Source organism: Cloeon dipterum, chromosome 1, assembly GCF_949628265.1.
Source record: "Cloeon dipterum chromosome 1, ieCloDipt1.1, whole genome shotgun sequence".
Classification (NCBI taxonomy): Eukaryota; Metazoa; Arthropoda; class Insecta; order Ephemeroptera; family Baetidae; genus Cloeon; species Cloeon dipterum.
Genome location: NC_088786.1, coordinates 8,663,942 through 8,688,211, shown reverse-complemented (window position 1 = coordinate 8,688,211; position 24,270 = coordinate 8,663,942). Strand labels below are relative to the sequence as shown.

The 24,270-nt window shown below is 37.4% G+C and overlaps 3 protein-coding genes and 1 long non-coding RNA gene across 5 annotated transcripts; 3 read left to right on the top strand and 1 right to left on the bottom strand.

Moving 5' to 3' along the window:
- Window positions 1–171: 171 nt before the first annotated feature.
- Window positions 172–3,755, top strand: PGAP5 (Per1-like protein PGAP5). The gene is made up of 9 exons (XM_065476683.1): window positions 172–316; window positions 379–485; window positions 539–684; window positions 750–962; window positions 1,308–1,474; window positions 1,528–1,610; window positions 1,662–1,784; window positions 2,396–2,536; window positions 2,596–3,755. Exons 1-9 carry the CDS (start codon window positions 313–315, stop codon window positions 2,749–2,751), a joined length of 1,140 nt encoding a protein of 379 aa, XP_065332755.1. The 5' UTR covers window positions 172–312; the 3' UTR covers window positions 2,752–3,755.
- On the bottom strand, window positions 3,746–6,115 carry Oscillin (glucosamine-6-phosphate isomerase Oscillin). The gene is made up of 6 exons (XM_065476684.1): window positions 5,826–6,115; window positions 5,443–5,544; window positions 5,205–5,387; window positions 4,959–5,143; window positions 3,960–4,133; window positions 3,746–3,898 (listed from the first exon to the last, which is right to left on the bottom strand). Exons 1-6 carry the CDS (start codon window positions 5,947–5,949, stop codon window positions 3,857–3,859), a joined length of 810 nt encoding a protein of 269 aa, XP_065332756.1. The 5' UTR covers window positions 5,950–6,115; the 3' UTR covers window positions 3,746–3,856.
- Window positions 6,116–8,809: 2,694 nt separating this feature from the next.
- On the top strand, window positions 8,810–9,623 carry LOC135947607 (uncharacterized). The gene is made up of 2 exons (XR_010575694.1): window positions 8,810–9,025; window positions 9,415–9,623. It is a non-coding gene; the product is annotated as an uncharacterized LOC135947607 (long non-coding RNA).
- A 4,157-nt stretch (window positions 9,624–13,780) lies between these two features.
- mesh (sushi domain containing 2 mesh) lies at window positions 13,781–23,845 on the top strand. 2 transcript variants are annotated; one of them, XM_065488273.1, is made up of 19 exons: window positions 13,786–14,152; window positions 15,877–16,115; window positions 16,454–16,819; window positions 17,296–17,433; window positions 17,491–17,659; window positions 17,957–18,214; window positions 18,273–18,469; window positions 18,527–18,669; window positions 19,013–19,294; window positions 19,352–19,632; window positions 19,688–19,876; window positions 20,126–20,263; window positions 20,317–20,453; window positions 20,505–20,637; window positions 20,696–20,837; window positions 20,897–21,048; window positions 21,276–21,458; window positions 23,029–23,182; window positions 23,238–23,845. In XM_065488273.1, the coding sequence occupies exons 1-19, from the start codon at window positions 13,948–13,950 to the stop codon at window positions 23,344–23,346; spliced, it is 3,615 nt and encodes a 1,204-aa protein (XP_065344345.1). In that variant the 5' UTR covers window positions 13,786–13,947; the 3' UTR covers window positions 23,347–23,845. The 2 variants fall into 2 exon arrangements, with proteins under 2 accessions (XP_065344339.1, XP_065344345.1); XM_065488267.1 differs by lacking the exons at window positions 23,029–23,182; window positions 23,238–23,845 and adding an exon at window positions 21,550–22,359 and having other exon boundaries at window positions 13,781–14,152.
- The last annotated feature ends 425 nt before the right edge of the window (window positions 23,846–24,270 follow it).

Genomic DNA, 24,270 nt, shown 5'->3' with positions numbered 1-24,270 from the left:
CAATGCAACTTGACTATTCCTTTTTCTTTTTTGTAAAACTCACCACGAGCGTGTGTTGAGTTTTTCCCTGCGCGCCGTCGCACGGCGAAAAGTGGGCGTCGTTCAGCGTATCAGATGGACCGATGTTGTCGTTTTGAAGTTTCTGCAAAGTACCGAACATAATTTCTTTATTAGTCTACAACAAACACTACTAGTAGTACATATTCTCAACGAAACACAGCGCAATTCTGCAGCTCAGATTCTTCTCTTCGGCACCGGACTGTTTCAATCTAGAAATTAATTCACTGCTGGGCCCAAATCTCGAAAGGCAAGATGGGTAAGAATCACACCATATAGGTTCAATGCAAAAATCATGCATTTAATGTCAAACCATTCTAGTCAGCTTTGGCGGTCACAAAACCAACCTGATCAGCTGGACACTCTTTGGGGTCTTCAGTTTAATGGTCTACTGTGAGTTCCTCATTTACTATGTTGTCCTATTTCAGGTAATTTTTATATTTACTATTTAGTAGTTAAAATTGATTGAAAATAAATCCAGTGTTCATGGCCAGAGTTGAACTCGGCTTTGGAGGACAAGAAAATAACCGTGAGCAACAAAGATGAGGAGCCTGTCCGGGCGATGTTCATCGCAGACACGCATTTGCTTGGAACTAGGAGAGGACATTGGTTCGATAAATTAAGACGGTATGAATTTATTCAGTTAGTGTACAAATATAAATGTAATTCAAACAACAACTCATTAAAATCAGGGAGTGGCAGATGCATCGTGCATTTCAATCTGCAGTCACTCTGCACAAGCCGGACATAGTTTTCGTCTTGGGAGACGTGTTTGATGAGGGCCTCTGGAGCAGCGAAACTGAATTCAATAATTACGTAGCAAGATTTCGGACGCTGTTCAGTGTGCCGGACAACACAGAGCTTCACGTCGTAGTCGGCAACCACGACATTGGATTTCATTATGGGTGCGTTTATTATCATTTAAATGTTATTGCTAAAACTGAAAATGAAATTTAAATAGATGACAGACTAGGCAGTAGAAGCTATTACTTAAAGAAGCGTAAATTAAAAATTTTCTATTTGAAATTAGAAAAGGTTTTCCAAAATTTTAATGAAACAAGTACAAAAATAAAGCAAGAAATTAAAAAAATCCAGTTCTAGATAGATAAATCGTGTTATCTATAAATAAAATTTTAATTATTTTACTTTATACTGTTTTTATAATTTTGGAAAAAAAATCTTTTACCATTATTTAAAGAGTGTCTATTTTCCGATTTGACTTAAATGCTATTTTTGGTGTAAATTTCTAGGATAAGTCCGTATCTACAAGAGAGATTTGCCACAGCCATGGACGCACCCTCAGTACAAATTTTGTCCCGCCGCGGTGTTCATTTTGTGCTAGTCAACTCGATGGCGATGGAGGGTGATGGCTGTTTCCTGTGCAGACCGGCTCAAATCCATCTTCAGCAAATTTCAAGTAAAGATAACCTCAAATAACTCTTAATTTATATCACTATTTAATTTTTGCAGCCCGACTAAAGTGCACCAAGGGAACGGCAAAGTGCAAGAAAATCCAAAAATTAAGTCAATACAGCAAACCGATTTTACTACAGGTGGGATTTAATTTTAAACTTTTTTCTGCAGGTTTAAATGATATTTTCCAGCATTTCCCTATGTTCCGAGAGTCTGATATCAACTGCAGTGGCCCTGATCAGGCGCCGGAAGATGAAAAGAAGCAAAAGTTCAGAGAGAGATGGGAGTGTCTCTCCAGAGAGTCGTCAGACTTGGTAAGGAAGCCAAAAAATATGCTCTGGAGGCCTTTTAAATGTATCATAAGGTCATAAGATGTGTTCAACCCTTCTATGGTTTTAAAACCAGCATACTTATCTTAAAGGAATGGCGTGATTGACCAATTGTTTCTGCACATCCTGCCTAATATTATGTAATTAATATGAGGAGAAAAATCCTAAGTGCCATTGAGCAGAAAATAGTGTGTCAATTTTTGAGGTTTCGTGGACGCAATGTGGATGGCCACTGGGGTTTAAAAAAAATTCTGCTGGTGTCCTATTAAATTCCCAAGCTTATTAGTTTTATTTTTATAATGGTTGATTTTTCATCAGTCTATCTTTTTTTAGATGGGCTACCCCCTGATAGTGACCAGCTCGCAATTATTAATTATTGCGTCCCAATAACGTCATAACCGAGCTTCTAAATCAAATATTGCTTCAATTTCAAATGATGTCTATTTCACTATAAAGCTGATCTCATAAAAATATATTTTTTTTAAATTTAAAAACAAATGCTGCACTTATATAGTTTTTTTAAATCTCTAAAAAAATGTTTTCGCAATCCTCCAGTTATATTTATTCATATATCTTGTATTTTCCCTTTCATACAGTTGATGGAGATGCTTGAGCCGAGATTGATCACCACTGGCCACACTCACCACGGCTGTCACAGAATCTACCCTGATGGCACCCATGAGTGGACGGTTCCCTCATTCAGCTGGCGCAACAAAAACAACCCTAGCTTTCTTTTGGTATGTAATTTTACGCCCTCCTTTTTGAAGTACATCATTCTATTTTTTTTTAATTCCAGGGTGTTTTCACGGCCAATAATTACGCAGTGGGAAAGTGCTACATGCCTGCAGAGTCGACGGTCATCTACCTGTACCTCTTCGGAGGAGCGTGCATCACCCTCGGCCTGACCGTAGGCTCCAACCCCAGGAGGTGGAAGAGGGTGAAGAACAGCTGACTAGGCCTCCTGCTTGGTTCCCTGCTGCTCCTCTTATTTTCCCTCACCCTAATATATCTTAGCTAGAGGAGACCAACGTTTTGTTAACCACGCGTTCTAAAGCTTTGCTGAACTCACTTGGCGGTGAATTTGTTGCGCCTATGGCATAAGCCTTCATGATAATGTAAATCAAAATCTACAATGGAATTGGGATGTTGTGAAGCTGCCTTTGTACATGATAAATGTTTACTAATCTGTTTATTGGCAGCTGAAAATAATTAGTTTTGCACTGAATTTTCCTGTGGTTGGAAGAAAATTGAAAAGCAATGAATAGAAACTGGGAATATATTTTTTTTCTCCACTAACTGTAAGTATTTTTTATGCCAGGCTAATTAAAAAAACTGGATTTAACGTTTTAGTTAAAAAAAAGTGAAATTATCAAATTAAAAGCTTTCTCGAGTAAATTTTGTAACTCGTTGGATACTAGATAGTAACATCAAATCCTAAAGTGATTTCTTGTAAGCCTAAGTCAAGTTGTTCGTAATTTTGGTCTGAAATATTCGATTTTAATGTTACGGCAGAAATAAATTCCCAGGTGAAGCTTGACTTTTCTCGTTTGATCACAAAATGCACTGGCCAGGTCCTTTTACTGCCTACTCTTAGCTTCTCAATAAAAGTTTTACAAATTTTAGCCTGCTCTCAATTTGTTAGCAATAAATAATTGAAATATAAATATATTTTGTGAACTACTATGTTGACGAAGCAAATTAATTTCTATAAGACATTGGTACAAATTAAGTTATTTATTACAATGTATATATATTATTAATGTTGATGTATGTGCTGTACTTGATGTGTCTTAAATGTGATAACCCTAGTCTTCTGATACCTAACCATTTGTAAATGTTGTTCAAAACGCCATTCCACTATCCAAAAGACCGATTTCCGAGTCCAAACTCGTAAGCAGTAATAATTATTATTAATAATAACCAACAAATAATAAAACTCGTGTTAATTTAAAATAACATGCCCAGTAAAGCCTTTTATTACTCAACAAGAAAACATAAACTTTTCACGCGGAAGGAATGGAATAAGACATAATATTTTTGGGAATGAGTTAGTTCAGTCAGATCGTGTCCACCAACTTGCTGTGCACACTCCACAAATTCTGAAACACGTATCGCAAAATTCAAGTCGGCAAGCGGTTTTATTTGTTTCTCCTACTATACCTTGAAATATTTCACAGTTTTGACGCGAAGCTCCAGAGTGGCGTCTTCATCACAGATGAACAGGGTCCGTGGGTGCTGCTGGAAAGCAGACACGGTCCACATGTGGTTCACGCCCTCCTCGATGGCCTTGTACAGGGCGAACGCCTTGTTGGCCCCAGTGATCAAGATCATTACCTGAGGACAGGGGGAGATGATGATCCTTAAGTTTACGTCTAGGAATCAGACTGATGGGTGATGCTTTCAATTGACGAGGAAACGTTTGCATTTTACTGTGCCAAATTTCATGAAATTCTATACATTTTAGGTTTGGCATACATTGTTAGAAATTCTACAAAAATTTCTAGAAGCTAAAAAAATCATGCGTCAATAATTTCCCAAATGATATTTATTAGGTTTCCCGTTACAGTGATGTTTGCCAAATATTCATAAAAATAATTTCATGAAATTCTACACATTTTAGGAACAAATTTTACATGTTAGAACGGAATGTACCCAGGATTCTCTTTTCTCAGGTAAAATGAAATATATCATCATTTAACTATTGAGAGTTTTTAGTTGGTTGACTGTTTTTTCCCCTAAAAGCTAAAAGCCTAAAAGCTAAAGGCGGCAAGTGTCAACATTTCAAAATTTATAAGAAATTCCTGATTTCCTAAATGGCGTCTTAAAATCGACTTTAATCAACATTGTGGGCGAGAACAGAGTGAAGAGACTATTTTTTAAAATTACTTTTCCATGAAACCTTGATTTTCAATTTAAGCTGTCTTAGATTTAAAAAAAAAATGAAATCAATCATATATTTTTTTTGCCCTCAATTTTTCTTCATTAAACCATTTAATGTTTCTACTATTCCAAAAATAAAAAAATGCATTATTTGATTAGTTAATTTAAAATAAACTGAACGAAACACAAAGCTAGTTTTTTAACCTTGATGGTCAGTTTCAAACATTTAGGAAATGATTAATAAACACACCCGCCTATGAGTAAGGAATAAAATAATACCTCTCGGGCGTCCATGACGGTTCCAACCCCAACGGTGAGAGCTTGCTTAGGCACTTTGGAAATGTCATTGTTGAAGAAGCGCGCGTTGGCCTCCAGAGTGTCCTGGGCCAGAGTTTTGACCCTGGTGCGCGAGACCAGCGACGAGCCAGGCTCGTTGAAAGCGATGTGCCCGTCAGGGCCGATGCCTACATAAATCCCAACAAAATTAGATACCAAATTTTAATTGCATTTAATTAAGTGCAGCACCTCCAACAAATAAATCGATGCCTCCGGATTGTTTGATTTTCTCTTCATATTCGACGCATTCCTTTTCCAGATTGGGCGCGTTACCGTCCAACAGGTGCACATTCTTGGGGTCGATGTCAATATGCTTGAAGAAATTTTCAAACATGTAGTAGTGGTAGCTCTCAGGGTGGTTTCGTGGCAGTCCTAAAATCCAAATTAATTAAAAAGGATTTTTTTGTAAATTCTTTGAATTGCTCACCGACATACTCATCCATGTTGAATGTTTTGACGTATTTAAAGGACACTTTGCCATCTTTGAACAACTCGATCAGCTTTTTGTACATGCCCAATGGCGTGCCACCTGTGGAAATAATTATTTACTAAATTAATTATAAACGAATAAAGGAGAAAACAATGTGTGAAAAAATCAAATGAATTAAAGAATAAAGAACACAAATTAAATTCTTATCCCAAAGATTTGTCCATTTTTTCATTCTAATTATTGGAAAAAAAACTAGACAAATTTTTGCAGGCATCATTTTGCATAGGCGAAATGTGAAAGTTGCGGAGTTGTCAGTGCTAGAATTGGGCACGGTCAGGAGAGAAATTATGTTTGGAATTTAATTAATGTGATAAACCTACCGGTGGGCAAGCCAAGGACGAAAAAGCGATCGTCCGAAGGACCGAAGTCGTTGATCTTTCGCATGACATATCTGGCGGCCCAGTCGGACACCTCGCTCGCGTTGTCCTGGATCACGAGACGCATCTTTCTGCACGGACTACTGCTTGCAAAACTAACAATCTGCCAAATCTCTTTGACTGTGCCTCGGGTCAACGATCTCCCTCTCTCTCTCGTCAGAGATTACTCAATGGCCCACAAAATAAAAAGGCGTTCAGATACAGAGATCTTGTTTGCATGACAGCCGCCACGCCCCCTTTTGGCTCTGTGGATTTGAATATAGATGCCGCGCTGGAAAATTCTCACATTGAACTGAATTATTGAATGGAATTAATAAGTCATTGATATCTGCGAAGAATTTTCCGGATTGACGTATCAGTGACGTAAAAGCTTGGTATAATAAATTTATGATAACTTTTTAATAATTTTAAAGTCCAGTATAATGATAATGAGCAGGGTTCACCAAATTTGCTATGTGCAAAAATGCACCACATACCACCAGCCGGAGAAATAATCTTTTGTTTTCCCCACGTGTATCTGAATTTCGCAAAATTTTGCATCTAGAAATACTAATATTTTCAATATTGAATACTAATTAGTTCATAGTTAAAAATTTCAATACTTTTGAGAAGTACCACCTAAAATTTAATTATTACATTTTGGTCAGCCAACTTTTAATATATTATTGTAAATAATTCATAAAAATCGTGGAAATTGTGGGATTTTGGTTTTAGGGAAATGTTTTTAATTTTAATGCTTGCTCTCCAAAAATTGGGTCAAATCACAATATCCTAAAATTTTGTCAAGTTGCAGAAGTAAATATCCGCAATAAATTGGCTCCCATTTTTTTCTTTTTAAGGATTAGATGAACACAGCATGTGTCCACAGAATTACAATTTTTTTCCCTCACTATGTACTAAACGGAAATTTTTTGTGCAAACCACATAATTTTGGATAGATTACAATCTAAATTAGTAACAAAAAGCCAGGCAAGTTTCGAGAAAATTGCCTCAAATTCAGAATTAAAACAATTTTTTCCTCGTTGAATGCTCTGAACATAAAAATTAAAATTCCTGCAACAAATCCAAAAATTCTAAACATAGCTCTTGAAAATTATTAAAAAGTATAGACTGATTCAAAGTGATGAAAAACAATTAAAAAGAAAATATGAGGTATGTGGAAAACGAAAAATTGATGTTAAAATTTTTAGGATAAAACCGTCTGCGAATGCGGCTGATAAACGGTCATTGACTTTCTGCGATAATTTAGTTGACTCAAGAAAGTACACAAAGAGCTTATTTTTGTTATTATCCTGGACTTTGTGATGCGTAGATTTGAAGCCGGGTGCAGACGGTGCGCAAAGGTAAAAGAAGGTCGCGCCGTCTGCGCTTTTTTTCTAAGAATTGGGTAAACTAGGCGGGGCTTTGTTCATTATCCTAGTCTCTCTCGAGCAATATAAAAAGCGCGGCGTCGCCTACTGAGTTTACTAACCAATTTTCAGTCCTACAAACAACCAAAACCGAAAACAACATGCCCAACGAAACGAGCTGCAAAAATTATCCAAGTAAGTGTATTTTTGGACTTGAAAAATTTCAATTGGATCCATTATTCTTTAGTATACATAGAGAAAGTATATTTTTCTACTTTATTCCAAGCGTAAGGATTTTTTCTAAATTCGATTCTTTATTTTTGTATTTAAAAATATTAAACAAAAATTTCAAAAGAATAGGATTCCAATCTGTAGAAAAGCTCTATTTTTAAGTAATTAAATCAATCCTAGAAAAATCTGAGCTCATAATGTTAAAAAAAACAAGTGGAATCCAATATTTATTGTTTTTTACAGATGTTATTTAAGTTCTTGATGAGAATGTCCGTTTGTCTATTTATTTCACAAAACATGATTTTTGCTTTCAGACACCTGCCAGGAAAACGGCTGCCAGCAGTGCTGTTGCAAGTGTGGAAGCAAAGGCTGCTGCGTATGCAAAAAAGGCACGCGGTGAAGAAAGTGATTTAATCGGCTCTCTTGCATTCTCAGCAAGACGCCAAAATGACTGATTTCATCATATTATATTATGTTACTCTTCCCATACTCAATATCCAATGTTTAAATAAACATGGTACCTAAGAAAATATTTTATGCTTTCATTTACAATGCAATGTTCAACTTATCAATGCAAACGAGCGAATCTGCTACGCAAGCGTAACATTCGAAAAAGTTTAAGATAGTTTAAATAATTTTATGTCATCCAAATGTACTTGGCAAACAGATTCAGACAGTCCCGAAAATAGTTCTGAAGTTTTTTAGCTGAAATAAATGGAAATACTAGATTGCTTTGTAGCAGAGGATTTTCAAATATAACAAAAACACGTGTTGTTGAGCCAAAAATCCATCCATTCTTAAGTGTGAGCTCTTTTAAAAAAGAGGAAAATCACTGCTCCTAACATCATGAAAATATATCTAGAAGAGAAATATAAACTGCTGTAAATTTCGTATATGCTTGAAGGTTGCGTATACCGGCGCCCAGTCAAGAATATTTAAATGGCACGGCCAATAATTTTTCTCCCATTAAGATAAATAAGCTTATCGATTAAAAAAAACCACGATATTTGATAGGATAACATTTTCCAGCCTTTTTTATAGCCCCTTACTATAGTTAAAATATTATTTGCTTACAATATAAGATTAAACTGGTAAATGTTTACTTAAAAATCAAGCTGAAGCATGATGATCGTGTGCAAAGCGGTTTGCGGCATATAGAATGCACACGTAGTATGCTCTGCACACGATTAAACGAAAAAATCTCTCGTTTATTTTAAATCTCTGGACCATAATTATCATAATTATGAGATATCTAAAATACAGATGAGCAAGTAATTTTATAATATTTTTTATAAATCTCCTACCTTTTTGTTTTACCTATTATACATTTTTATTAAATACACACATTTCTAGATAGTTCTCACTTAAGAAGATAATTATGAAAGTCGTGTGTATCGACGGATGGAGTGCACAGTTTAGCACCCGACTTTGCACACGACCGTCACACTGTATAAAAGCGCCATTGCTCGGTCCAAGGCGTATCAATCGCTCTCAACACACAACACCGACCAAACCGCCAACTAACAAGCAAAATGCCCAAGCCGTGCTGCGACAACTGCGCCAGTAAGTTGAAACTCTGAATTATGTTTTGCTGGGTGATCCTAAAATGGAAAGATATTAATTTGTTAGCGATGGTTAAATTAAACTAATATATTTTTTAAAATTTAACTTTAAAAATTATTAAATAGACTGACCTGGCTTTAACAGCTCTTTTTATAGACTGGAGCATTTTAATTTTTTCTGTAATATCAAATTGCACGCATTTATTATGATTATTGTTTGTTTTATCATTCGCGATGAACTAACATAGCTACTTGAGCTTTCCTAATTTGATCAATTTAAACTTAAAATTTTGATGTAGAAACAGAGTCAATTTTAATATGGGAATTTTAGATATTTTCGCATTTGTTTTACCATTGAAATTAAATTATAGCGTGCTTGGTGATTTTCAGAGTCCTGCCAGGGCGGCGCCGATGGATGCAAGTGCAGCGGCACCTGTGGATGCCAGGGAGGCTGCAAGTGTTGCGCAGACAAAAAATAATTGTATTATTCTCACCTATGTAAACTTGCCCTCCAAACCTGAACTATAATGGAGTAAATTCTAAGTCACCAGAATGTGTCGAATAAGTAATAAATTGGAATATAAAATGCAAGAAAGAAATGACTTTGATTTTCCCTCTCCTCTCTATATTAAAAAAGAGAAACAGCACAGACAATTAAAATATGATATAATATATCAAGTCTGGATGAAAAGTTTTTTTTGTAATTATCCTGAAATTTGTGATACGTAGATTTGAAGCCGGGTGCAGACGTTGCGCAAAGGTAAAAGAAGGTCGCGTCGTCTGCGCTTTTTTTCTAAGAGGTGAGTAAACTAGGCGGGGCTTTGTTCATGATCCTAGTCTCCCTCGAGCAATATAAAAAGCGCGGCGTCGCCTACTGAGTTTACTAACCAATTTTCAGTCCTACAAACAACCAAAACCGAAAACAACATGCCCAACGAAACACGCTGCAAAAATTGTTCAAGTAAGTGTATTTTTGGACTTGAAAATTTTCAATTGGATCCCTTTATTCTTTAGTATACATAGAGAAAGTATATTTTTCCACTTCATTCCAAGCGTAAGGATTTTTTCCAAAATGTATCTTTTCATAGGCCGAAATTTTGAGTATTTTATAAATCAAAGGAATATAATCCCAATTTGTGGAAGAGCTTTTTAAGTATTAAGATCAAATCTGAGCACGGCTTATATGCAAACAATAAATAAGAGGAATTAAATATTGATTGTTTTATTATAGATTTCAGTTCTATAAATTAAGAATATCCATTTTTGTCTATTTACTTCACGAAACATGTTTTTTGCTTTCAGAAACCTGCCAGGAAAACGGCTGCCAGTGCTGTGGCACTTGTGGATGCCAAGGCGGCTGCAAGGGCTGCACGGTGCATACATTAATTAATCGGTTCTCTACATGCTCAGCAAGACGCCAAAAATGACTGATTTCATCATATGTACATTATATTATGTTACTCTTCCTTTACTCACTGTCCAATGTTTAAATAAACATGTTAAGTAAGAAAATATTTGAAGCTTTCATTTACACTGCAATATTCAACTTACCAATACAAACGAGCGAATCTGCCACACAAACGCAAGATTGAGATGGTTTAAAGAAGTTTATATCATCCACATAGACTTGGGAAACGGAAGACAGTTTCAAAAATAGTGCTGAACTCTTTATGCTTTCACAAAAATGAATGAATAGCTTTGTAGCGGAGGACTTTCAAGAACGCAGGGTCGCAACCAATATCGGTTAAAGTGTCTAAATGCTGAAGTAAAAGAAAAACAGCTTGCCCAATTGTCACTTACTCGTGTTACAAAGCAAAGTTTAATTATAACATTAACTTGTGGTGTTGAGCAAAAAATCCATCCAATCTCTCATAGGAGCTATTTATAAAAAAAGGGAAAAACTGCTCCTAATATAACATCATGAAAATATAAACTTCCGGGAATTTCATATTACTTGAAGGTTCTAGCAGGCGTCCAATCAAGAATATATTTAAATGACAAACTGCGGAAAAATGTATTTTCTCCAATTGAGATGAAGGTTTTCATTTTCGGTTAGAAGAAAAAATGATTTTCTATTGGCTAATATTTGTTGGCCTTTTTGAAAACCCCCTATAATTAATTCAAATATTATTTGCTTACCAAATAAGATTAAACTGGTAAATGTTTACTTAAAAATGAGCGTGAGCATGATGATCGTGTGCAACGCGGTTGCGACATAGAATGCATACAATATGCTTTGCACACGACTAGATGATAAACATCTTTTGCTTTTTTTGAATTTTCTGGACAGTATAACACATTAAATATTAAATTTAAATAAATTTAAAATATTTATATATTTCTTATACCTTTTTGTGTTTTACCTACTAAACATGATTTAAACATAAACATTTCGAGATGGTTCTCACCCAAGAATACATTTATGAAAGTCGTGTGAATCGAAGCAATGGGTGCACAGTTTAGCACCCGACTGTGCACACGACCGTCGCACTGTATAAAAGCGCCATCGCTCGGTCAAAGGCGTATCAATCGCTCTCAACACTTTTACAACAGCGACCAAACCGCCAACTAACAAGCAAGATGCCCAAGCCGTGCTGCGACAACTGCGCTCGTAAGTTGACATTGAATTATTTTTTGCTAGGTGTTTCTAAAATGAAAAGATATTAATTTGCTAGCGATGGTTAAACTACATTAATTTGTTTTGAAAATTTAACTTACAAAAATAATTTAATCACCTAGTTTTAACAACTCTTATGGACTGGAGAATTTTGAATTTTTTAATATTAAATTTCGTGCTTCAGGAATAGGTTAATGACGATCACTTCACGATTAACTAACATTGTGACATTGCTACTGAGTTTTTCCTTATTATATCAATTTCTAAACTAACTAAACTATAATTTAAAATTTCAATTAGAACTCTGTTTATGGTCAAATTAAATTAAGTTTAAACAGGGAATCGTTAAATTTTTTTAGAATAATGTGTTTTCGCATTGATTTAAAATTAAAGCAAGCTTGATGGTATGATTTTCAGAGTCCTGCCAGGGCGGCGCCGAAGGATGCAAATGCAGCGGCACCTGTGGATGCCAGGGAGGCTGCAAGTGTTGCGCAGACAAAAAATAACTGTATTACACCTAAACTTGCTCTCCAACCAGAACAACAATGGAGTAAATTCTAAATTATCGGAAACTGTCGAATAAATAAAATAATTGGAATTTAAAATGCAAGAAATGACTGAATTTATTACTTATTTCCTCCCCATATTATATTGTGGGTACGTGGGGCCGTGACAGAAATGCGTCTTTTGGTATGTAGTGTAATTATTTGTCTTTTATTTCGGATCGTGGTTGAAGTATCAGTAATCAAGACTGTGAAATTACAATTAATTAAAATCACATAATTTAAAATATATAATTTGAACATGACAATATCAATTTGAAACATTTTACAATTATTATAATCAGATAATTCTCACCCCGTAAGTATTGCGGGCCTTATTAATTCGAAATCAAAGACTATAGAATATTCTCGCACGAAAACTCATCCTAGCCGGAAAGAGAACATTGTGTTGCGACTGCTGTCGTGCGAGGCTAAAGGTGCAGTGGGGGAGAAGGTGCAGTAAGGGTGCACTGCTTGTCGCACTCCTTTATACTGCCACCTGGCGATACAGGTTTAATGCAAACTAGTTAATAGGACAGTATAGTGGCGAGAAGGCGCCACAATATCATACAAAAGGAGAAAAGCTCAAATGATTAAAATACATATGATTAAAATCGATAAAAAGCTTCAAGCACAAGTTTTGCCTATAGCTTTCAGTCTCCGTAAATTTCTAGAAAATTGTTGCTAAGCTAAAATAAACTATGTGTCATAACGTTTCCTAAAAATATTTAATATTTATTAGGCTTCCCGTCACAGTGATATGTGTTTCAGGCTGCCTACAACTCGAGTCTGCAGGCGCTGAAACGCGCGATAGAGGCGCTGCTGTTTGCGCCTCGCATTTTCTAATCTGCGCACTGGGCGTTGAAGCTGATTACTCATCAAGTCTGATGCTAAAATTATTGCTGTGAGTAGGATTGCGTCTTTCTGTTTTATCAAAAAGAGAAGAATTGGTCGAAATATACAACAGATACTTAATCGATTTTTTTTATTTTCAATATAATTTTAATGCATTTTTTTAGCAATTCTCTGAAAGCATTGAACAATGAACAATCTTCTCAGTAGTCGCTTCTTCCACTGCTTGTTCAATTTTATTATCTAACTTAAGCGTTGGTAACTACCTCAAAACTTTTAAAATTTTATATTGAGTACAATTTTCTGCTAATAAATGGAGCATATTAGAAATAAAAAATCTTTAAAAATAAGTCTCTTAATTTGCAGAAATATTTTATTTAAAATACAGTGATAAAATGTTTTTTTTTATTTTTTTTATTTTTTCTGCCTTGTCATAAATACATAAAATAAACTCACTTTTATAGTAATTTTTAATTCATGTTTTAGCTCTTGATCATTAAATTGTGGATAAGTATAAAATTGAATTTTTCTTACGCAGCACCTTAAAAATTACAGTTCCAGCCTAGAGGCTCCAATTTAACATACAATTAGTTACACCAACGAGACTGTATTTTTTTGTCATTTTGTTTGAACTCGTCTGACTTTTGCCACATCATTAAATTCCACCGATGACGTGTGAATCACGATATTGCACGGGTGAAACGGCAACTTCCTTTCCAGGTGCTAGGCAGCAATAGTCATCCGGGGCGCTGGAGAAGGTGACAAATCGGCGCGTCGTGTGCTCGGCTTTCGTTATCTCGTTCGGGGAGAGGCTCCGGCCGCGCGGATAAGGTGTCCGAGATAAGGTCATTTACGCTCATTTCGTCTCGCTCATCTTGATCCTGAGGCAGGTGCAGCGAATTCTCTTCCGAAATGGCCTGGGTGGGGCCGTTGCTCAAGTGGGCCCTCGTGGCCGCAGTGCTCGCGGCCGTGGCCGCCTCCGAGGACCCGATCGAGGATCCAAACCAGGAAGTGGAAATTATTGGTGCTCAGACGGACGCAGTCAACCCTATCTTCGAGCCCTTGCCCGAGGGTCCTAACCTCATGGGGCAGGTTCACTACGACTACTCAAACTATGGTAAAATATTTAAGATTTTTTATTATAATAAAATTAAAGTTGTATTCGGGAAAATTCAATTCATTGAATTTTGAGAGGTTAAGAAACATAACAATTCATTCTTTTATGCGTTGTTGGGTTTAGACAGCGTTCAACTATGCTGATTTTATGTAGAACGTAGCAGCAAAAATTAAACAAAATAAACATCACGAAAAAATTAAATTTCATTATTTTAAATTTTAAACCATGAACTGTGGAGACAATTCTCTCTTTAGGGAAGCAAATAAATTCACAATGTACCTTAAACTAACTTTTGTTTTGCCTTAATCCTTTCATAAACAATTAAAGAATCCCTTTTTCTAAAGTTAACCAAAAATTCAAAATTAACTGGATGATTTTAGAAACGAAATGGCGCAAATTGTTGCAACCATTTTGATCACCGCCATCTATTTTCCGGCTCTTTGATGAGCAGAAAGTAATATCAGTGTGTGTGATGAGTGCATCTGCGTGTGTGTTCATGCCGCAAACGTCACCGCGATTGAGATATCACGAGGCATTATCTCAGGCAATGAGGATAGATAATCTAGGTGTTGCGTGTGTTTTTCATCACGCCTAAGTAAACAACCGAGCCTCGCATCTCGTCTTTCTCTGCTGCCGGGCCGAAAATATACAGCAGTGCGTCTGCTCCACCTGCTTCAAATAATGAAAAGTGTCAACTTCCACAAACGAGATAAACTAGCGTACTACATATTTTTACGTGCTCACTCCAGGCACTCCCCTATCGTGATAGTAAAAGTTTTTAACGCGCATTCCTTGAATTATGAAAGAATAAAGGGGTTTGAATTATTATTGCATATAGAGTGCAAATGTAGCTGAAAGAATTAACTATCTGATATTTTTCGCACATATTTTTAGCAACGCAAAAAGATGCACCGCTGTTTTTGTGTGTGCAAAAGTTGCCTATTCTTGGCTTTTTTCCTCATTAGACCTACAAAAGATCATGTTTTGAGCACTGTTGGAACGATCAAGTCGAGAGCTTTGAGGATTTTTTTTATTATGTAACCCTCTAGAAACGCCGTGATAGAATTTCGTCCCTGAGTGCCCGCGGTAAGGAGCTCTAAAAAAGACGAACTACACACATATTCTGAAAGCTCTCAACGAGGACGTTTCAACGGTTTAAAAATCTTGCTGATCGAACCAATACATTCAGAGCCATTCAGGCGTCGTTAAAGTGGCTAATATCGATCCTTGATGGCTACCCTGACGCCAGGGTTCAATTAATTACTTGATATGATGGTCTCTTTCGACCTCAAGGATAACGCAAAGCATGATCCAAGGGTAAAAATCAACCGATCATGCAAATTTGTATTTTCCCTCATTCCCGGCCTATTCCGCTGAACTAAAAAACACTAGTTTTCAAGTGTGTATCTAGGATAATTATGCACAGATTTAGGACATCATTTTTTCCGGCTTTGAAAACAGTTTAAGGGGACCTTCTCGAGAAAAATCAAATTAGAAAAATAAAAATCACTAGAATTTGAAAATTTTCTAAATTATAATGCACGTCTAATTGTACATCATTTAGCACAAAACTTGAGGCTTCAGCTTCGTCACAACTTGAGATAATCATGATTTTGGCTATAATTATGGAATAAATAAAAAAATCTCGCAGCTTTTTTTATCTAAAATTATGTCAATAATCTTTGAGAAATATGTAATGAATGAGTTTAACACTTTTGTTTTAGATTCTCTGAAAAGCAGGCTAGCGCCTCCTGACCCTCACAACTCAGGCGGCGTCCCGTTCAGAATCACCGAGCAGCGGCTGAAGGATATCAGGTCGCAGTTCATGTATTGGTACTTTGACCAGGGTGGCTCTGAAAACAGGGGCGACTACCAGAAGGACATCCATACGTCCACGCCGCAGATCCACAAAAACTTCAACTTCCAGTTGCCGTTCTTTGGCTTCAGATTCAATTACACAAGGGTCAGTACCAGCTGCAACATTTAAAAATAAATAATCAGTAGCCATTTGTAATTTAGCAAGTGCTTCTTTATCTCCAGCTTTATCTTAGCACAAATAATTACCAAACACGTGCCCAGATATTTCTTTTTACGCATTGTTTCAACTTTTGCTAGTTGCGCAAAATACTATCTAAAACTTTTTTAGTGAAATTTCGACGGCCTTAAAGACAGAACGGCTGTTTTACTTTAATTATTACGGAATTTTCTTTTAAATAATCCATATATTTTGCTATAAATTTAATTGAGATTCTTTGATATCCAATTTTTTATCTTTTCAAATGCAAATTTTAAATATTTCAGCTCTCTATGCACGGCTATTTGGAGTTCAGTGACCCTCCGGAGCATTTCACGTATCCGCTGACCTTCCCGGTGAAGGAGTGGCCGAAGAAGAACGATCCGTCGTTCATCGGCATCTTCTACAGCAAGTGCCGCATCGGTGCCATCCATCCGACGGACATCGACCAGCGCTCTCCCGGCGTCTACTTCAGGCAGGAACGCGATTTGCAGACGAGAACCGACCAGTTCGGCGTGGAAATGCGCGAACGACTCATGTGGGACATTCGAGAAGGCGTCGTCGGCTCAGACACTTTCATCCCTAAGCACGCTGTCATCGTCACCTGGAAGAATATGAGCTTTGCCGGCGGTATCGACAACTCGCTTTACAAGGTGAGCAATTTTTTATACAAAAATAAAATATAGTCAAGAGTCATAGGTTATATATTTGAACAAGCTTTATAATCTCAAAACTTAATCTTTTGCCAAACACGTACTTAAATATTTTTGTTGCGTATTATTTGAACTCAAAATTTAAAAAAAATGGCACAAAAATTCTAATAAAGATCATTGTTGAGTGGTTTTGACGATTTTTATGAGAATAGCAGTAATGATTTTACCATGGATTTAAAATACCATTATTAAATTATTTGAGAGTTTTCCTTTTTCTCATAGAAATTTTCTAAAAACATTAAGCTCTTAAGTTTCAAATTTCATTGAAAAAATTTGGGTTTATTTTTAAAAAGTACAAATTGTTTTAATTAATTTTTAAAACGATCTAATTGTAAACTTTACAAGACTTAATAAAAAATAGCTTTTTAAAATTCAAGATTTTCTATAAAAAATGCTTAAATTTAACAAATTTTTAGACAAACACGTTCCAAATGGTGCTGGCTACCGACGAAGTGTACACGTACGCAATTTTCAACTACGCTGAGCTGCAGTGGACGACGCACACAGAGGCAGGCGGTGACACCACCGGTGGAGAGGGTGGAACGCCGGCTTATGTAAGACGCGCATTTTAGGATAAATTTACCCTCTCTGACAAAATTTTGGCTTTACAGGTCGGTTTCAACGCTGGAAACGGAACGCAGAGCTACGAGTACCATCCGTACTCGCAGGCGTCCACTTTGAGAGATCTGTCGGGCAGAGGATGGGCTAATAATTTCCCTGGAAGACACATATTCCGATTAGATGAGAAAATCATGCTTGGAACTTGCAACAAAGATATTGGTAATTAAAAAAGACCTGCCCATAATTGAATTATTTTAAAAATGAAAATTGATTGAAGCCATTTCAGGAAAAATCTTTATAGTTTTATAGTATATCAGGATGTTTCTAGTGGTGGAACTGTGTGCGCGATTTTTTTACAGTTAAACGACGAAAATTTTCAATTTTAAGTCATGAGAATGGAATTTCTTGTTTTATTTTTTAAATTGATAAAAAATTAAAGACATTTTACTTTTAAAATTGTTTGTATATTATATAATGTCAATATTTTTCACCGAAATTAATTAAATAATCTTTAAGCCGGAGCAAATCTCCCGCTGGTCTTCGCACCAGAGAGCGGCAACATGCTGGGCGGCACAATAGTCAACATCACAGGGCCGTGTTTCGAAGAACACGAAAAGATCATCTGCAGATTCGACACGGAAGACGTGGTCGGCGTCTACGTGGACAGAAACAGGGCGATTTGCGTGCAGCCCTTCGTCATGGCGGAGGGTTATGTCAAGTTTGAGGTGGCGGTCGGCGACGGCAAGTTCAACTGGAAGGGAAAATACTTCGTCGGTGCGTTAATATTATCTTTATTTTCTTTAAAAAGCAATTAAAAAATTCATTTTTGCAGAAACACCGGCGACTGCGACCGAAAAGATTTCCTTCGCAACAAATGCCGTCCATGAAAAGAATCCTTCAAAAGTGAAAATCACGTGGAACGCGTATAACTTGACATCGAACATGCAGGCGAACGTGCAGATTTCGTTATGGGGGTACAAGGAGACGACGATCAGGCCTGAGTTGCTGTACATTAATATGCTGGTTTCCGTAAGCAGAGTTTAAAACATTAAACTAACGATGGTGTGATTTACTTGAAATTTGCAGTCTGTGACAAATCAAGGCTTTTACGAGTTGACACCGGCTTCCTACAGAGACTACAACGACTTTATGGTTAATGATTTGACTTTTGGATTCATTATGATCAACCTGACAGATCCCATGACTTATGGAGAAGTTCCTGTCAATCCGTAAGTTAAATTTTGTTAATATACTCATTCTTGAAAAAAATAACAAGATATTTATAAGATTAAATGGGTTTTTATTTAACATAAATTATATAAAACTGGCAGCAAAACAATATTTGTTTGAGTTTCGAAAAGATGACACATATTATTATAAGTTATCAATTAAAAATTTATCATTTTTAAATCAATTTAAATTAAACTTTTGTGCAACCTTAACTTCTAGAAGATGAATTCATAATTTAAAAAACCACTTTATGATAATGTTAGATGTATTCTCCTGTGTTCTATAACCGTGATTTCAAACCTTTCTACTTTCTACTTTATAATAATTACCAATTACCACCAGAGTGCTGTGGAGCAAGCCGATTCCGCTGGCGTGGTACTTTGCACCGCAATGGGAGCGATTGTACGGTCCAAAATGGGCCGAAGAGCAGTGCGACAGGTGGACAATGAACGATCGCTACCTGAAGAACTTCGCTGCTGAAATTCCACTGTGCCCTTGCACCCTTGAGCACGCCCTGGCCGACAAAGGTCGCTTCCTGCCCGACTTTGACTGCGACAAAGATGCCAATCCGAATTGTTTCTATCACAAAGGCGCCGTGCACTGCGTCAGGACCGGAGCTCCAAGGTAAATAATAAATATAATCATCATAGTTTAATGTAATTTATGAATAATGCATTTCAGTTTGGAAGGCTCCGAGCAGCAGTGTTGTTACGACAAGAACAACTACCTGATGCTCACCTACGACCAGCAGTGGGGCTCGAGGCCACATCGCTCGCACAACCTCGGCTTCCTGCCCTGGAACGAGGCCAACAAGGTGCCCACTCTGTCGCATTGGTTCCACGACATGATTCCGTTCTACTCGTGCTGCCTTTGGCAAGAGGAACAGGCCGTCGGGTGCGAGACCTACAGGTTCGAGCGCAGGCCCACTCAGGACTGCGTCGCGTACCAGGCCCCATCCGTTGGTAGGAATTGATTTTTTTTGTCTGGGGGAATGGTTCTTTATTTTTTAAATTTTAGCCTCCGTTTTCGGTGATCCGCACGTGGTAACCTTCGACGACCTGGAGTACACGTTCAACGGAAAAGGCGAGTTTGTGCTGGTCCACGCCGACTCTGAGAGGCAGAAACTCGACATACAGGCACGTTTTGAGCAAATGCCTGAGAATTTCTATGGAGAAGTGAAAGCCACACAGTTGACCTCAGTTGTTGGTAAGTTTGAAAATACATTTTAACCTTTTTAAAATGTTAAATGGAAGAGAAATCAAATCTATTTTTTCAATTTTTGGAATTATTTTAAATCTGAATCTCTTCGTACCAATAATAGAAAAATGTGTAGTCATTAAAATCTTAAAATATTCTTTAATTCATGAATTCCATTCCGAAGCGTATAAAATTGGAGGTCTAGCTTAATTTAAAAATATTTCTAAAAATTATTTATTTGCAATTCTTTAATTCTAGCAAGAGACAACAGCTCGGCCACGATCGAGGTCAGATTGAGGCCATCACAGGCACAATGGCGATACAGAATGGACGTGTTTGCCGACGGAAAACGCGTGTTCTTTGACAGGTCTTCGCTTAAAATTCAGCATTTCCCTGGTAACCTGCTTCTAATCGAATTAATCCCAGAAAATAATTTTATTTTCCTCCAGGCGTCACTGTCTACACTCCTACTTACATTTTGAATCAGTCAGAGGTGGTTATCATGTTCCAATCTGGCGCTGGAGTGGAGGTGCAAGAGAATCAGGGCTACATGACGACGCGAGTTTATCTGCCGTGGAGTTTTATGGTGCGTGTTTTGGGGATCTTTTAAAAAATATAACTAAATGTGAGATTTTAGAACACGACAAGAGGTCTATTTGGAAACTGGAGTTTTGATCTTATCGATGATTTCACCCTGCCAGACGGATCAATCGCAGGTGTATCCCAAATAAACAATAACGAGGCAGTTCACAAGCAATTTGGAATACATTGTAAGCAAAAAGAAATAGCTATATAAAAACTTAAATTACAATTCCTAAACACAAATAGGGTTGTTGGAGGACAAGGAAGACTCGAACAAAGGCGGCTCCATGTTTGTGCACGAATACTTCCGTACGTCTAGCTATTATGCGAACAGCTCGTTTGAACCTGAGTTTAAAATACGACCTGAAGACATTCTACCTGCGAACAGGTGAGTGATTTCAACTTATTCTGCGGGGAATGGAGAAATAACCTGTTTATTCAACGCAGGTCACAAGACATAGTAAAAGCTCGGGAGCTCTGCGGCGACTCATACCAATGTCAGTACGATTACGCCATGACCCTTAATCGAGACATGGCGCTCATTGGCAAAGGTTTCCACGACGCTTTCGTGAATATAAAGGCAGCGAATATGAGACCAGGTGAGTTTGCATCGGTAACTTGGCTAATAGGCATTAAAATTACGCCAAGGATTTGATTTTTCTCATATTTTGATTGAAATATTAAACAGGGGAAATTTTGTGTTGTCTAAAAGACTGAAAAGGGATATTTTCAATAGTTAATTTTTCTCTTCTTATCAATTAAGTTACAGATCTACATTTTTTTAAATATTAGGTATACAAATTTTTCAACAAATTAAATTTTTAAGTTGTTTCCTGCGGCGTCTTGGAGACACCTCGCTTTGGGCGAAAGAGCAATTTCTTCTTCATTCCTGGCACGAAGGTGACGTTTGAGTGCAACCAGGACTTCGTCCTTGTCGGTGACCAGAGACGGCAGTGCATGCCGAATGGACAGTGGGACGTCCCGCCCAACGGCTTCACGGAATGCTTGCGTAAGTACTACCCTTATAAACTAACCCTTTCAGGGACGACGAAGCCTCTGATGTAAACGGAGGCTTCATCGTCCGACACGTGCGAGCGTAGGTCACCAGGAGTACGAGTCGCGGCAGGCGTGGGTCACGATCGGCATCATCCTGCTGGTGATGCTGCCCATCGTCATCTTCCTGGCGGGCTTCTGGCTCAGGTACAACCGAAGAAATCAGAAGAAAAACGGCAGTGGAGGCGTGCAGTCTTGGAGCTTCGTGCGCAGCCACCACAGCGACTCTCCAGACACTCCGTTGAAGACCCACGAATTCGAGGACGTGGACAGCGGCTTCGCTCCGCCGAGCACACCGTCGGCCAACACGGACACGCTGTCCCCTCCAGCAAGCACCCCCTCCCCGAAGCAGCAGCAGGGCTCGTCGCCGCCAAACAGCACCCTGAGTAGTAGGGGAAGCAAGAAGCGGGTCTCTTATGATAAGGTGTACCGCACGGGGGAGCCACTGCCTGGCAAGCCGATGACCGAGTTTGAGCCCAAGGTGTGGGACCTGGATGAAGAGACGGACCTCAGCCTGTCCGTGTCCAACAGGGACAGCGAGGCGGCCAGCACGATCCGCAGTTCGATCCTCAGCACGCCCATGCAGTCGCCCCGCACCAGCCAACTGCCACCTCCGCCGCCGCCTCCAACGCAACCCCAGCCGTCCACCTCGCAATCGGCGTACCAGCCGGTGTACCAGGAGGTCGCCGATCCACCGAAACCAAAGAAACAGACTCTAGTTTGACGCAAGCGCACGGAATAGAAATTTTTCTGCACTCCACCGACAAACTGATAGTTGTTTTTTTCCGCCACCGTTCATTTTTTTGTACTTGTCCATGCATCTCAAACGATCGAATAAATTGTAATTTAAGTCCAGACATCGCAGGCACAGAGGAAAATTTCTATTCCACACTATTGTGCGCGCTCAACCGACTCTCAATCTTTCTTGCAACTAACCCCTGCTTGATGTGTGGAATGGAAATTTTCCAGCTGAGTATTATTTCACGATGGAAATATTTCCATTCACACCATCCTCATCTGCTTTCAGAATATTCCTAACATTAATCAGGTTGCACGTTTAGCTTTTCATAAAATTGGGTATGGTTAAAAGTAATGAACTTGAAATATCAAGCAGTTATTTAAGTCTTTAGAGATCAAAATTAACTAAAAACAAATTTAATATTGACTTAACCACAAAATATATTTTTCAATTCTTCGTAAAACCATAATATTAATATATTTTTAATGTCAAATCAATCCTAAAATTATTTTGAACGAGATGAAATCATCCCAGAAACATAGCTTTTTTACTTTAACCCGGCAAAAATTATTTTAAGCTTGTTAATTAACTTATTTCACTTAAAAAAATTGTCAACGATGAACATGACCTTTTAAGAATTACTTAAAAACATAATCAAACGAGCAATAAGTAGTGTTTTGACCCTAAATTGTAAAACTAAAATGTGCAGCTCTAATTATTATAATTTTAAATTAAAACTTCCCTGCATTTGCTAGAAAATGAAAAAAATTAAAATAAAATTGCGCAGGCCACCAGGAGTATGAGTCGAGGCAGGCGGGAATCACGTTTGGCATCATCCTTGCCGTGATAGTGCCGTTGTTGCTGATCATCCTCTTTGCAATTTACAAAATGATTAGGAAAAGGGCGGAAAATGAAAGATCAGAACCCGATCGCGGCTACAGGTAAAAATAACACGAGAAATTTTTTTAAAAAATACTGGAAATTATGATTACACAGAAGTCCGATCGACATCACGCTGGTGAAGAACACCAGGAAATACGAGGTCGAGGAAGCGGAGAAGGCGACGCTGCGCCAGCCGGAACCAGCCACCACCGAAATCCAATAACAGGATTTTCAACCCTTCAGAATAGATTTTAAGAACTGCAAGGCTGTTATCATTGCCTATACATCTCAAACCGCGCTTCTATTTTCACAACTTACCGTTAACATATTCATTTTCCTATTATTTTTTTTTCAATTTTTGCGATTCGAGAGAGCATTTTGGGACACAAAATAAAAATTATTTGCTAGATAAAAATAAGGAAAACATAATAAACAAAACACATATAGGTTAAGGAATGTAAAGTAAATATTTGATATTTTCTTTTAAATCAAAAATGTTATTATTTATTGCAATACTGTTTGAGAGTTTTAAGTTGAAGTTTGTTTTCTATATTAGTCTATAACCTGCAATAAATTCTAGAAAGAAAAGATATGTATCAAGTTGTTCAAACCTTCTTTATTTTTGAAGAAATTTTCGCAATGTCGATTTGATGCTTATTTGTTATACATTTATAGTAGAATTATAAATATAAGAAAAATAATAATAAATTTCCATAAAAATATTTTTGTTGGTTTTATTAATGACAAAATAACAAACTTTGTGGAACATGCAACCACCAGACTTGATTTACTAAAATTAAATTCTCACCATTCTTTGAATGGCATCTGTTTGCACTCAGCACAGGCATAAATTTCTGCTTTTGCATTAACAGTTGAATCCAAGTTGACGTAAAAACATGTCTGTGACATACTATGCTGAGATAAGAGCTCAAAGTGCTTGTACAGCTCTCCATCCCCGAGCCATTCAAAAACTTTGAAAGGCTTATCACTCCATAGGTGAAAATCTGGAGATAATATTTTGAAATCGATATAGCATTGAATCTGAATAAGAGTCAAGTTGGGGAGACACGCGCAAGCACATTTAAGTAGGTTGCTGACTCCTTTAAAATATTCCTCGTTCCTCTCTGACAGTACTAGTTGAAAGGTC

Excerpts from the sequence above, each read along its gene's own strand:
- PGAP5 (XM_065476683.1), top strand. Across the intron at positions 1,611-1,661 it reads GCAAACCGATTTTACTACAG|CATTTCCCTATGTTCCGAGA; the intron begins GTGGGATTTAAT and ends GATATTTTCCAG. Across the intron at positions 2,537-2,595 it reads ACAACCCTAGCTTTCTTTTG|GGTGTTTTCACGGCCAATAA; the intron begins GTATGTAATTTT and ends TTTTAATTCCAG.
- mesh (XM_065488267.1), top strand. The coding sequence starts at position 13,948 with ATGGCCTGGGTGGGGCCGTTGCTCAAGTGGGCCCTCGTGGCCGCAGTG. Across the intron at positions 18,670-19,012 it reads GGAGAAGTTCCTGTCAATCC|AGTGCTGTGGAGCAAGCCGA; the intron begins GTAAGTTAAATT and ends AATTACCACCAG. Across the intron at positions 19,295-19,351 it reads GTCAGGACCGGAGCTCCAAG|TTTGGAAGGCTCCGAGCAGC; the intron begins GTAAATAATAAA and ends AATGCATTTCAG.
- Oscillin (XM_065476684.1), bottom strand. The coding sequence starts at position 5,949 with ATGCGTCTCGTGATCCAGGACAACGCGAGCGAGGTGTCCGACTGGGCC. Across the intron at positions 4,134-4,958 it reads CCGTCATGGACGCCCGAGAG|GTAATGATCTTGATCACTGG; the intron begins GTATTATTTTAT and ends CCCTGTCCTCAG. Across the intron at positions 3,899-3,959 it reads AAACTGTGAAATATTTCAAG|AATTTGTGGAGTGTGCACAG; the intron begins GTATAGTAGGAG and ends TACGTGTTTCAG.